The sequence below is a fragment of the Pseudomyrmex gracilis genome, unplaced genomic scaffold (genome assembly GCF_002006095.1).
Source record: "Pseudomyrmex gracilis isolate BER0280 unplaced genomic scaffold, ASM200609v1 scaffold_110, whole genome shotgun sequence".
Classification (NCBI taxonomy): Eukaryota; Metazoa; Arthropoda; class Insecta; order Hymenoptera; family Formicidae; genus Pseudomyrmex; species Pseudomyrmex gracilis.
Window position 1 is genome coordinate 287,516 of NW_018020694.1, and position 14,768 is coordinate 302,283.

The following is a 14,768-nucleotide window of genomic DNA, read 5'->3' on the forward strand; positions in this document are numbered from 1 at the left end:
TATTAAATGCATCGTGCCGTGGGACAAGACTTTTTTTCGACTGCTATTACTTACTTAGTTTCTCACGAAATTGCACATCAAATGTTTCAAACATTTTACAATATTCGTTCAACATCGTATAAAATATTATGATGTACTGTTTAAAATAATATATTATAGGTAACAGGAGAAGAAAACATATTATGTACATAAAAAAGACTTATACAAAGATCGTATATATATATGTATATATATTGTTATACAAAAGAATATAAATTATTAACACTTTCCCGAGATACTACGCAACACATTCGTAATCGTTATTTTGAAACACTTGATGGATTTCGCGATTTTTTCGTACATACGTACGCTCGTGTACGTACGATACATGTATACCACAGTGCGTTAAATGATTCCGACGATATATAGTTGTTTATTACCGGACAAGCTTTGCTTTTACACAGCTTGACTTCTTCATATGTACAACAAACACGTAAAAAGAATGTATGAATCATGCAACGGATCCAATTAATGCACTTCAGTACGTGTGTCTATGTTATGCGGTGCGCTTATGTGAAATAACTTCAATTTGAAATTATTACTCCGCCCTGTGATTCATGATCTCGCTCTTTCTCTTTCGCACATTTACACAGTCACGCATACACACGCGCGCGCGCGCACACACACACAAACGTTCATACGCACGCGAAAGAGAAAGAGAGACGGAAAAGAACACAAGCGTGACAAATCGTCCTTGGAGTTGAACAAAACACGTGATTGTATTTCTATTAGATATCGACAAGAAACCTCGTCTATACAGTGCAATATTGACTCTTCGTTCTATTTGTCTTTTTTATCATCTCCCGTTTCCCGTGAATTGTTGATGCGATTTTTAACTCGAGCTTCGATTAAATTATCTGAAGTTGAACGAGATTGCTTCGATAAATTGTATACCGACGATCTATGTACGATGTACCCTTACGCGGCCGGAAGGCATTGCACAAAAGTACGCACGAGTCGGTGAGAAAGAGATGCGTTGTTTGCGGCAATATATAATAATATCATTAATTTATAGTGAGAACGATTAGAGAGTACAACTGTGGATTATCTCGCGTTTACGTGTGTCTTCCTATTATACAATAATATATAATATTGTCCTGGTTACGCTCGATCACCGGTAGCTTTGGACGTGACGCCGGTCGAACGAGAAAGAGAAAACTGATCGCAAGATAGATACGGAAACGAGAAACACGCGTTAGGAAAGAACGCTTTTTTTTTTGTTTTTTTTTTGTTTTTTTTATAAATACGTCTATATACACATTGAAATCGCACAAACTTCCTCTGCTTATCTCATAAATAATATGTATAACAGTATTGGTTTTTTTTTTTTCTGTTTTCAATCGTGTGTGTGTTCGATTAGTATTTAACATGTTCGTTTTAATGCATAACATCCGTTTTAAATACACATAACAATCGTCACGCGCACGTTCGAGGTCACCGTTCGAATCTGGGAGCTACCGGCGACCTGTGAAGAGCCCGCGCGATCTTTGCTTCACTTCAAATTGGACTTGTAGCTACCAATTTTTTTTTTTTTATTTATATATATATATATAAGATTAACTGCTTTTTTCACGACGACGACTCGCGGTTACGCTCAGAGATTTTGTACGTGTGTGTTCACATTTATACAAAAATACACTATAGGCAAAGAGCGAAATTAACTTGAGCGAGCGAGAACTGAGAACGGAAATCATGTACATTGATGAAAGAAAAGGGATTATACGCGCGATTTTTCGTTGATAAGATCGCAGATATATATATATATATATTCCGACTGCTTTTCTTCCATCGATCATCTGCGTCCATCATTCGAATGACGTTGCTTTACAACATACTTATTTCGCTTCGATATAAACCTGGCTTTTTTGTAGATACATATACACTCGCTCCGTTTCGACTATTCGAAAATATTCCTCTCGTATATCTACTCTATCTCGATATATATATTTATTTATAATATATATATACTCATCGCGATATATATATTCTATATATGTATATACGTATACATATATATATATATATACACACACTACTAGAGCAAAATTGAAACTATCGATACGAAAAGAGTAGAGAAAGGTCAATATAACATATCTTTACAAAAATGCTAACAACTGGTAAAAAAATACATGTGTATATATATGATCAATACTCGACTACAAATCGACAAATCTACATAATATCAACCAATAAATCGATCCCGCTAAAAAAAGAAAACAAAAAACAATTAACTCCGGTCAATTAAAATTCAATATCTACGTTAAAGAAGTACCACGATCTGGAGAAAGGATTAGTTACAAAGCATTTAATCGACGTTTTCGAAAATTCGACACGTTTCGCAACGAAGAAGTGTTGAGAAAATAATAATAAATATTAACGCGAAAAAAAAAACTCGAAAGAACGGGAAGAACGGCACGAAACAAAGGTGAGATCGCGAGAGCGTATTTCGTGCGATATCCACGACCGATGCGAGTGCGAAAAAAGCGCTATCCCGCGTGTGACGTGTATGAGGCCTCGATGAAAATATCGTGTTGCGCTTTAATTTCGCGGGGGTTAACACCGAAGATCGCGTCCATCCACCGTGGATTTTGGTAAATATTTTGTTGTCGCTTTTACGAGAATCGTGCTTCTGTGTTGTAATATTTACAACGAAGTTCTGGTATATATTAGTATTATGCGTGCTAATATGTCGCTATTTTACTTTTTTTTTCCTTTTTCGATCACTGTCTACGTTCATTCAAGCTAGCACAATCGCGGATAAATAATTAATCGATCATTACAATATATATATTTATATATGCTACATCGATAGATTTTTTTATTTTTTTATTTTCTCGTTACGACATTTATAATCTGAATCAAATGTGTGATATGAGATGTAACGTGTACGTGTACATGTATGTGTGTATGTGTGTTTGTGTTTACGTGTCGACGAAAAATGGAAACGCGCACAACAGGATATTGACTGCATCAATAGTACCTTGCTTTCATTATAATTACGTTCGTAATGTTTAAACATCGCATTCTTTAACTCGTTTGACACATACTCGATTAATGCTGTCTAATTAAGATATCGCCGAACGGTATACAGATAAATTCTCCTGTTCAACTCGTATCGCGCACTCGTAACGCGCGCGCGTTTCTTTTCTCTCTCACTCACTCTTTTCCTCTGTTTCTCTTCCTGAACCTTCCTCTCGTGAATTTTTCTTCAAAATCATGCATATATATATATCCGTGCATTCTCGTTTAGAACAATACATATATGTATATATCTTACAGCGAGGATATGCTCGACATAAATTTGTTTTAAGTTGATTCTTTTGCGCTTTACCGCTCTGTTTCTTTTTATAAGTTTCTTTTTTACGCAACTATATTAGTACGTGCAATCGTTTAACTACATGTATATATAATCTAACGCGATTACGTTTAGAACCATAACGAACCATCGAAGCGTCGATCACGTTCGATAACGCGTTTTGATAATAACCGATTTAATAAAGGGGTTCAGTTTTATCGTATCCGAATTAAATTTCAATCGGAGACGATAAAACCCGATCCTCACTCCGATCACATCTCTTCTCCTTTTTTTCGTTTTTGTTTTTAATAACAACTAATCGTACCTAAATATTGCTACGTAATTAATTATGGAAATCTTTCATCGAACTTAGAAATGCATCTTCGACAATAGGCTTAACATTCGAACCTCATTATTCGACTCAATTAATATCATTAATATCAACGAAGAAAAACTGTTCAATGCAACACATACCGTAGTACTATCACAGTTAATCCTCACCAGGAAAAAATTCACAGCGTGAACGCAACGTTCGTGTCCATTCTAAACGCAATTCGCGCATTAGAACAATTCTTCTCTAAGCTACATAATTATGCGCGGCTACGGATTTCAAGGCGGAAAAAAGCGCCTTATCCGGTTTCCCGTTTGAGCATCGGCCTAAGTTAATATTCACAAATAAACACGTGCAGAGAAATTAAGAACGATCCGTCATCGATTTTATTGACCTCGAAGCCAGAGGAAAAGAATCAGATTCTCTTCTCGCTCAGTTCCTAAGATCATTGAAATCGATGAGATCCCGACGCGCAGATTTACCCGTAATTTTCAGATTCGATCGACTCGCGCTCTCTACGGAGGCAGAAAACAAAAACCAACGTTTATTTGAATATTTACCAAATTTTACATAAACCAATGCTACACGGGAAACAACGCTATATCGAAGTGTAACGCGTATTACACACTCGGTGAACATATGAGATATAGGAAGTATGATACAATTTACCATATTCACAATGAAAACGATTCGAATGACGATCAATCCGCGATTGACCGGGCCATGCTTCATGGAAATAAGCGGGACATATTATTATTTTTTCTTTTCTTTTTTTCATTCTAGGCATATTACACGATATTTACAATTCTCGCTGCATCTTCTCAATTTCACTTGGAATCCTGAAACACAGATTTATTCGCTTTAATATACGGGAAAATGAGAGACATATCACACGTTCGTTATGTTAATTTTATAATTTAAATTGTCTTTCGATTATATATTCACGATTCAATTTTACATAAATTGTCAGTGAATCGTGAGTAATAGAGACAAGATGGAACACACAATGGCATCACATTAGTAACATAGCGTAGTCAGACTTTTCTGGTTCGTAATCACAGATTGTCCAGAATTAGATTAACAATACGGAGTTAAGAAATGTTACACGTGATATTAATCACACATATGAGTCACAAAGATTATTGTACAATATTTTTCCGATGTTGGACGCGCATACTTGTATATCGCATACTCGGATCACGAATAAAACATTTTTAGCTTTGGGACAAAAATTGTTTGCAACACGTGCAAAGTTTTCTTAGCCGCGCGTCGCAATAATCGTAAACCGGAGGGGATAAGTACCTAATCCCTTCACAAAGCACCGAAGGGATCGAGTTGGACAGCGTTGCCCTGTGGCTGAGCTGCTGCAGCAGGCTGAGGCTGAGACTGAGGATGCTGCTGCTGCTGCAAGCTAGGACCGGTCATCATGGGATTCGCGCCGGGCATGGCCATCATAGGCGCAGCTCCACCCGCAACCATCATACCGCCGCCGGCGGCGGGAGCACCCGGAATAGGACACATCATCGGCCTCATACCCTGCATACCCTGCATGCCCATCGGCATACCTTGCATACCCTACAGACACCAGAGAGCAACGAAAATGAGATGTACAAAATAAAGCGTGTGCCTGTTAAATTTTTCACATTGTTCTCGTTAACGTCAAAGTAATAACGGCCGATCGACAAGATTGTTAAGATTCATTAGATAAGAAAAATTCAAATGGCAGTTAAAAAAACTTATAAATTTGCAGTTTCTCGTTTTAACTGTTTGTGGAATTGTTTTACATATATATTATCTTGCTGGCAAAATAAATTAATGTGTGTTTGTAATCACAACAATATTTTGCATGAATCTAACTTACCCACGTTGTTATTAACTACCCAGACAGCACAGAAAGACATCTTAAAGATGTCTAAAAAAACACAATAAGACGTTCTTAAATCGTCTGATAGAAACAAGTGCTGTCTGAATAAGTCTTTGAAGCGAGTTACAGCCAACGTGTAATAAATCTTAAACTAATTTGTAAACAATAGAAATTACTACGATCTACTATCATTCTGAAAACGTGCGCTAGGAAATACATATTGATGCGCAAAAGCATATAATGCAACAGAAGTGTCGAGTCGTGGCGTTATCTCACGTCATTATTTACGGGGGTTAGTGACATGTTTTGTGTTATCACATATTATTCTCTTACACAGACGCTCGTAAAACTGCGTGTGATGAACTCTAATGAGTTTGACGTTCTATTCTTTCACTGTGTGATAAATAGACTTTCGTGATAGTCGTGGAACTTACCATTATTGCGGACTGCGAAGGAAAACCCATAGTTGTAGTGGTCGCAGGTAGCAGTTGCGTCATTCCCTGACCCTGTAACATAGCCGATAACATGCCGTATGCTGCGCATGCATCACACTCACCTAAAGGGAGCAGCTTGACGAGAAAATTAAATCGAAGAACGTAACAGAGTCCCACGATGCGCAGTAGTTTGTAAATAAATCTCATTGTACGTACATCATATCAAGAATGAGCTAAAAGTTCCTAAATATTACTATGCACTCAGCACGGTCGATAGACAGCTAATGTAATATGTAATAGAGACTTTTTGTGATTCAACGAGAAATATGAACAAATGATATGTAGTCGAAATCTAAGTATTACAACATGAGAATATCTAAGTTCGGTCGCAGATAAACAGAAGATTTAATTTTTTCGGAATAATGCACAGCGGTAGATGATCAACAAATGTGTCTTTGTGAACTACTAACAGTCAAAAGCGTGCTGAGAATACTTTCTAGAACAACGACATAGGAGAGAAATGTTTGAAGCTCACCATAGGCCGATATCCAGCACCGGTTGTAGCTGCCATTGGTTGCGGTGACCAGCCACCGGCCGGGCCGCCAGTTTTAGCGGCATTCTTTGGTGAATTCCATTGCATTCCTCTGCGAAAAAAAAAAAAAATATCAATTTCTTTTCCAGAAATGTCACTGGTACACTTGCGTCATTTATTGCGTGTTTATATGAATCACATTCCAACGTAGGTAGGAATATGAAAATGCGGTCACACTCACTTGACTTGTTGCTGAGCACTCTTATTGATAGTCAAGTTCTGTGCAAGGCTAGCGAGGCTGCTATCCAAATCTCCGGTCAAAACTTTCCCGGTGCTGGTCGCGCCAACCGGTTGTCCCGCGGCTGCAATAATGTTACCTCAAAATGTGCATTTATACTGATATCGATATAAAACCCATAAAATTTATAGAACAAAATGAGCGCAACATTTACGTTAGCAATCTCGAATAAAAAAAGAAGAAAAAAAACTAAACAGCGATTTATAAAGCAAATTGCGATAACATAAAACATAAAAACGTACTGATTTACTAAATTAAACAGAGAATTCGAAACAATATACACATTATTTGATAAAACACAAAGTACTAAGAGATCTAGTCATAAAGAGTCGTGAATTTCTAATATTGCGCGACCGGCGTTTGTACTTTGTACAATCACAATTAATCATAAATGGTAACATGCAGAGATTATATTACATAAATCAATTAAATCTCGTGAACTACATATAAACAGAAATTACAATCAAAGGTTATCTCACATTGGTTCTAAGCATGATTGAATTCAACATATGATGTAATCCATCTTGCTTCCGTGATTTTTGTAAACGTGATAAACAGTACAAATAACACGCTTATCTTCTCACGCTAACACTAACATTACATGGAGAATTATAGCTCAAGCTGTCATATGCTTAAGTATACATTTGATGTATTGTACAACAATACAAAAACGACTTTACATCTTGCATCGTCTGAAATCCCACACATAACACAGACAATCAGATAAAAGAAAAAAAATAAGAAGATATAAGAAAACATATTTAGCAGAAAATAAGCAAACGCAACTCTCATGCAATTAGTCAGGGTTAATTTAGCATTCCCGTCACCTGACATCGGCTGCTTTGCCGGCGAACCGTACCCCACGGGGACTTGGGCTTGGGGAGGAATACCGTAGCCGATCGGCGCGCCGGGCATCATGGGTTGACCGGCAGCGTCGTTCAAGTTGAACATACCGGCACCTGCCGCCGCTGCCGGCATTTGTTGTTGTTGCAATGGTTGTTGCTGGGCGGTCATCGCAGCCTGCTGCTGCTGTACCATGGGTGCCGGACGCGACGGAGATCCGCCCAGTGCCATGCGTATACTATCATTGAGATCATCGAACGCGCTCTTGCTAGAAGCGGCCGCCGACGCCGCCGCTGGCCTACCATGCGATGCTCCGCTGCCACCGACGGTCGGAGACATTGCACGCGGTACAGCGCCGTTCGCAGCAGCGACGGCGCTTACGGGTGGCGGTGGTCTAGGTGGTGGCGTGGCAGTAGATGACGTTTTGCCGACGGCGCCTGGCGCCGTCGACGCCACTACCTCGACCGCCGCGGAGTCCCCTTCTCCGCCGTTCGCGGCGGTTTTCAGCATCGCGTTGGTGCCGGCAGCGGCAGCGGCGGATCCGTCACTCCCGAAAAGATCCATTTGACCGGCACTGAAGAGATCACCGCTCGGCGCCCCTTGCGCTGGATCGTTCTGATCAAAGAGCCCGAAGGCGGCCGCGTTCTGCGTCGTTGGTTGAGCGCCGGTGGCACCGAGGGACGGGAAATCGGACATGAAGGGATTAGGTACGGACGCGGCCATTCCTTGGGCGCCAGCTTGCACAGAAAGTGATCAAGGTGCATAGGTTAGCTTGTTTTTCTGTCACCAAACAAGATAGCAATATAAAATGCCTTGCGATCATTAATATGTCCGCATTAATATGTTAAAAAGAGAAACAAAAAGAAGAGAGAGTATGATGCAAAAATATCATAAGAGTGATCGCGAAAATAGAAAGAGAAAAGTACATGTAAACGTGATAGAGCAAAAAAGAACGAAAGTGCACAGTCTCAATCGTGAAGGCGCTTATATATAAATTTCGCTTATGTGTATCTATTTCGCTTAAGCACTTACTAGATTGCTGATCTGGATGTCCGAATACAGAAGAAAAATTATTATCTGTAACAAAATTGTTATTTGCCACTGGCGCGGTTGGCGCAAAACCTAAAAGATAAAAAAATCGAAAATGAAGAAAACAAAATCAGAAGGGAAAATTATCAAAATTAAGCGCGATGATGAAAAAAGAAGCAATGATGATCACGATATAAGTGCTTGCGCTCGGCAGTACCATTGGTCATCCACATGTTGTTCTGCGCAGCAGGTTGCGTAGCAGGCACAGTCGGTTGTGGCGCTCCAAACATGTTGGCGAACGGATTGCCTGCCAATTGCAGCAGATCGTCCGACGCCTTTTGCGAAGATTGTTGCTGAAACAATGGATTATATTTTGCATGAAATTGCATCGATTAAACTCGCCGCGAGCGCGACTAAATAACAGCGTACCTGTTCGGATGCTGGTGCGGCGCCGAATAAATCCACGATCGGTTGGTTAGCATTATTAGTCGGTGAACTGAGGAAGGGATTTGTGCTAATACTCGATGGCGATTGTACTTTTGCCTGCATTACATATATATATATATATATATTACAAATTAGTATCATATTTATTTCTGAATATCTAAACCATGAAAAAAAAAAGAATTTAAGTAAGAGTTATACAAATATTCTGTAAAATTCAGAATCAAATAAAATAATAAAATAAAAGTAGATCACACATTTGAAAGTTGAGATATTGAATTTATATCGCAATCTGAAATTTCACCGCGCACGTTGGTAGAATGTTTCGCGTTTTATTTCGACACATAAATATTATAAACGGCAAAACGCGATACCTTGTATTGATTCATGGCGGCTTCCTCTTCCGCGAGAGCTTGTTGTCGTAGTGCCTCGTCAATGTGGCCGTTCCCGGTTTGATCGAGTCGCGCGTTGCTCGCCGCTGTTCCGAACGCGTTACTGGTGGAAGACAGGGCGGACACTCCCGACTTTACATTGGTTCTATTGCTGCTTTTGGCCGATGATGGGATGTGTTTCGGATATGTTTTTTTTTTTTTTTTTTTTTTTTTTTTTTTTTTTTTTTTTTTTTTTTTTTTTGGTTTTGAGGGACGGAGTGGGAAAAGAAGGGATACGGGCAAGAAGAATACGGAAAAGATCCGTTTCAGAGCGAGTTTATAATAATGTGGCGTGAGAGGAGCGTAAAGGAAAATTGATAATTGAAACCAAAGGATAAGAGACAAACAAAAAAACAAAAAAACAAACGGTGTAGTACGTATAGACGTAACAATGCGTATAGAAAATGCATAGTGTGCAATTCATTCACTCGCACGTTCATCCTTACTTCCTCTCTTTCTCACACGCTCATTCACGCGTTCTCTTTTCCCAATTTCTTACTATACACATGCATTTATTTAGTGTGTTCTACTCTTCACAACTAAAAAGTAGCACGAAATTAATCTAATCTGCGAATCAAATTACATTACGTGATGTATGTCAATGTAAAGATATATTCTGATTATTTTTAAACAGCCGGAATAGTATTTGTAGAGTACAATAATGATACGGATGTTGTATACGCAGATAAATACATGTGCATTAAAATACAATACGCAGCTCTTATATAAATAATATTTAGATATAGTTCGAGATAAATTACATTTTAATAATTCTAATTTATGTTTCGATGAGTTAGGTTTGAAAAACGAGATTATATTAGCACTATTAGGTATTATTAATCAATTAAAACAGTATGTTTTATTGTAGCATCCTTAATATTTCACTATATCAATGAACTATAAGGGAACTATGTCGATTATAATGTTATAAGGAAACTATGTCACACAATTATCTGGACCTGTTTTACTGTAAGTTCATTCATGCAGTATATCACACAAGTGAGAAACTGGCGGTAATTAAGTAATAATTCCGGAAATATGCAAACTACAAAAAAATTGGAAATTTCAAATTTAGAAACATAACGTGGATGTCTATAATGGATCGGGATACAAATGTAAATATATCTTGTGCAAAAATATTTTAAAACTAATCTCTTGAATTAAAAATATTAAATAGTATAAAAAATTAACCTCATATCTCCAGACAAAATTATCGATGAGAGTTTCACATGTTGGTCAAGAGTTTAGAATAAATCATAATAAATAACACAAATAATCGTAATTTGCGTGAAAATCAACGATACAGTATTCGAAACAAACTCACAAAGTTGAATGTTGTACAAATGTTGTACGTGCATGTTCGAAAGAAGAGAGAGATACATTCATTTCAAAAGCTTCGTAGAAGAAGTGTGCGAAAGTGTTTCGGAGCGTCAGAATGTGAAAAAATGTTTGATCAAAAAAATAAAGAAACCGATGGACTTTCGGGAGAAGTATGGGAGAAGTTAAGTATTCAGTAGAGCATTCAGCGTAAGGATGTTTAAATTTAATAATCCTACAGTGATCGTGTTGTGTGAGAGAGAAAATGAGATGGATAAGTGAAAAAAAATGTCGACATACCTTGCGGACTGTGTGGGTGTGTTCGCGGCGGAACCTTTCTTTCCCTCCAACGACGCGAGATGTTGTTCTAAGGCGTCTAATAAGCTACTTGGTGCCTAGAAAAATGTTTTACAGTCATTTATGGAGATTGTTAGATTCTCTTTGATAAAAATCAAGATAGATTTTAGTGTGCGATTTTAGTCTTGAGGAAACAATCCTCGGTGCTGAAATACATGCATTTATCTGTTCAGGAGATTTCGTCAGTTTAATGTTAAATATCTGTCTAATCTTAAATATATATATATAAAATTGTTTTAATTCGATTAAAATACTTGATGTACATGATTGGCTCTACCAAATCTCCCAAAATCAGTTCTCTAAGTTCTATTCTAAACTACGCTGCTGTTCTATTACTAAACTCTCTACCTTGTTGAAGTAGTGATTTTATTACCTGTCACAATATAACGTACAAGAGGAACAAGAAAATATTTAAATACTTTATCGATAATTTTACTTATTGTATTAAATTATTCTTCGAAATCCTAACCGATTGTTAAGTACCGGTAGACCTTTATCAGTCGATAGAGCGTAATAGAATAATAAGCCTTTGATGTTTTTTTTTATGTGTACTCACCTTTGTCAAATCTGGTATGTCTCCTTTATCGATACCAACGTTCTGCAAAAGTAAAGAACAAATTATACAATCGATTACATTCCCGTATTCGTTTTGATCAATTAGTTTTTAAGTTTTGATTTCAAAAATCGTGCAACTTACTTCCGCGACCTTCAGAAATTCTCCGACTCTATCCATGCGTATGAGAAACTTTTTATAGAGATCTAAAGCGTCCCGGCACTGCTTTTTGTTCATGTCAAAATATTTTTCTAAAACAATTACAGTCTTTCGACATTAGCAATCCTCAAATACGATTTTTTGCACATAAAACAGAAGAAAGAAGAATACTAAACAGTGTTACCTAAGAGATTAATGATGCCGTCATTATAGCAAGCGAATAACCGGATAAGATCTCGAAAGAGAAGCATGAAGGCCATGTTTATGACGCCATTTGTGAGGTCGTTAGCCGTGCAATCGAATTCCAACAGAGCATCGAGTTGCGATTGCAGTACCGGCAAAGTTTTTAAAAGTTTCTCGGCATTCATTGTGCGTAAAGTGCCATCTTCTTTCCTGCAACGTTAAGTAATCGGCGATGAAAGTAAAATTCTCTCACCAAAATATCAAAAAAAAAAAAAAAAAAACAAAAAGAAAAAAGAAGAAGAAAAAATCGGAAAAGAGCTTTTAAAAAGGGATAAAAGCATAAAAGTGTTGACCTGACCACGTACCCTCTTTTCACTTTGCAGAAGTCAAACGCTACCGTTCTGTAGGACAGAGCCTTCTCATTGAGATATTTGGCGTATCGCCTGATGAACGGCGACATGTCATAACCTGATAATGTAAAAAAAAAAAAAAAAAAAAGAACAAAGAGAAACACGAATTATTATTCTTCTTTCCGCTCATGTGTCACTGGAGCACATTAAAAAAGCACTAATAGGTGGAGCCACGCAACAATGCGTAAAAGTGAAATTAGAAAGTCAACGGTGAGCCGGTGTGCATTAATTTCCCATAATATTCTCATTATATAAGCGTTGCGTGTTGGACTCGGTTAAAAATAATAATTTTTTTTTGTCAAGCATCTCGCACACCCAGTCATATCGTTTTTATGACAATTCATTTAACTTTCGCATGATCGTGGATTACTTTAAATTTACTCTTCAAAATAAACACATGTATTAGACGTTTTAGATTTTTTGGTTCTGCTTTTACAACGTCAAAAACAAAAAAAACAATCAATTAAACGCATATACTTATAAAACTATGAAGCGTTATTACTAACGTGTATCAAGTAATACAAAAAACAAAACACGAAGGACGAGATGTTGTATCTTGTGATTGAACTCACCCACGCGTATCCCTGCTTCGTGCCCAAAGAGATAGAAAGTTAGTCCAGATTAGTAAATCGTACACACACACACAGATGCCAGATACATGGAAAAGAGAAAGATTCGCATTTTCCATATGAGTAACAGCGCAATGCGAAAAAAAGTTAGTTAGGAATTTTGAACACGACGTGCTGTATTATAAAATCGGACAATTTCGCGTTGTTGAATTCGTGATCATTTGTCCGAGTGACGTGTAATAATTAATTTACGTTGTACGCAACAAGAGAGAAAGAGAGAGAAAGAGGAAGAGAAATTTAATTGGTGAGTAAAGTTATTAGACTTCTCCGTGTAAATGCGTTCTTCGCTTGAGAACTGAAGTGTTCGCGATCGAACTATTCAAATTACGACGTGTGTTGCAATTATTCATGCGACGCGAGCATGTCGTATCAAACACCGATCGGGTCAGTTGTCATTGTGCACGAATGTTTCTAGAAAAAAATTTTTTTTAAAGCAAAATAGTGCAGAAAGCCGTGCGCATCTCTCGTGCCGCGTGGTCTCGTGTTAATACGGAAATAAATGTTAATCTTTCGCTTCTCTTTAAAGAGAAACAATTTCATATCTCTTAATTATATTAATTAAAAAGAAAAAAAATGCCAAATCTAATTATTTATGAAATATCACCTTGTACGCCGCTCTTGTCGAGGAAGTTGCTGAGCTGAAAGGTGCTGTTGCTGGAGGCGAGATATTGCGTAAATCTCTGAGAACAGAAAAATTATTTCTCTCATTTCAGAAAGATGCACACGTGTGCGCCCGTGTTGCATTTCTTGATTGAAAGATAAAGGATACATAACTTACCTCGTTGCCATAGCACATCATGTGATGCACAGTTATCAGGGCTTTGAAAACCACCGTCCAGTTTGTGTTTTGCGAGCGCTCGATCAGAAGATTAGCTAGCTGCGGTATGGAGACGTTTGGCTCGTTCGTGCAGTGTATTAGATCTGAAACACGAGAGATTTCATTTTCAACAAGTTCCTCCAAGATCGTTGGAAAAAATCTCGTCGAAACACACAATTGCGATTTTCGACAAAAGCGATACGCTTCGCACCGGTGCATCGCGACCGAACAAGGCACTGACCTCCACCTTATAAGATTGCAGAGTAATTTACATACGTATGACTCACAATCGTCATCAACCGACGGCAACAATATCGCATCGCGAAGATCTTTCGCAAATCGTGTCGTTTCTCTCCGTCACACGTCTCGATCGTCTCCGGTCTCGCCGGAGAAAACTATATTTTAGTGTCCGACCGAAACTAGTTTTTACAACCGAAACCGAAACCGAAACCGAAACCGAATTTCGGTTTCTGTCTCAGTTTCGGCCGAAACCGAAACCAAACCCGAAACTTCCTTTTATGGTAATTCCTTATTACAGTTTTTTAGTTTGAGCCTGTTTCTGTAAAGTTTAGCTAGCTGCAGGTGCGTATGTGTTTAAAAAAGCCCTTATTCGATAAACAAATAACTTTATTGCTCTTAAACAATTAACAAAAAAAAGTACCACAAACGTTCTTCTGTATGTGAGGTGAGGTGTGTAATTCACACAGAAAGAAAATCATTGATTAATGCAGTTTTTATCTCACACACACACACACACACACACACACACACACACACACACACACACACACACACACACACAC

The 14,768-nt window shown here is 37.9% G+C and overlaps 1 protein-coding gene across 12 annotated transcripts in view; it reads right to left on the reverse strand.

Annotated features, from left to right (window-relative positions):
• Positions 1-1,357: 1,357 nt before the first annotated feature.
• LOC109856226 (phosphatidylinositol-binding clathrin assembly protein LAP) overlaps positions 1,358-14,768 on the reverse strand; it is a 23,940-nt gene continuing 10,529 nt past the window's right edge. The window contains exons 2-18 of one of the 12 annotated variants that reach the window (XM_020431253.1): positions 13,927-14,069; positions 13,753-13,828; positions 13,092-13,103; positions 12,475-12,577; positions 12,111-12,319; positions 11,912-12,018; positions 11,771-11,812; positions 11,158-11,252; positions 9,484-9,655; positions 9,095-9,208; positions 8,883-9,018; positions 7,621-8,373; positions 6,737-6,857; positions 6,499-6,607; positions 5,964-6,035; positions 4,968-5,240; positions 1,358-4,504 (exon numbers count right to left, since the gene is read on the reverse strand). In XM_020431253.1, coding sequence (XP_020286842.1) covers positions 4,977-5,240; positions 5,964-6,035; positions 6,499-6,607; positions 6,737-6,857; positions 7,621-8,373; positions 8,883-9,018; positions 9,095-9,208; positions 9,484-9,655; positions 11,158-11,252; positions 11,771-11,812; positions 11,912-12,018; positions 12,111-12,319; positions 12,475-12,577; positions 13,092-13,103; positions 13,753-13,828; positions 13,927-14,069 — 2,528 coding nt within the window. In that variant the 3' untranslated portion in view covers positions 1,358-4,504; positions 4,968-4,976. Of the gene's footprint in view, positions 4,505-4,967; positions 5,241-5,963; positions 6,036-6,498; positions 6,608-6,736; positions 6,858-7,620; positions 8,374-8,668; positions 8,759-8,882; positions 9,019-9,094; positions 9,209-9,483; positions 9,656-11,157; positions 11,253-11,770; positions 11,813-11,911; positions 12,019-12,110; positions 12,320-12,474; positions 12,578-13,091; positions 13,107-13,752; positions 13,829-13,926; positions 14,070-14,768 lie in introns of all 12 variants that reach the window. The other 11 variants (XM_020431256.1, XM_020431252.1, XM_020431251.1 and 8 more) reach the window with 11 other exon arrangements.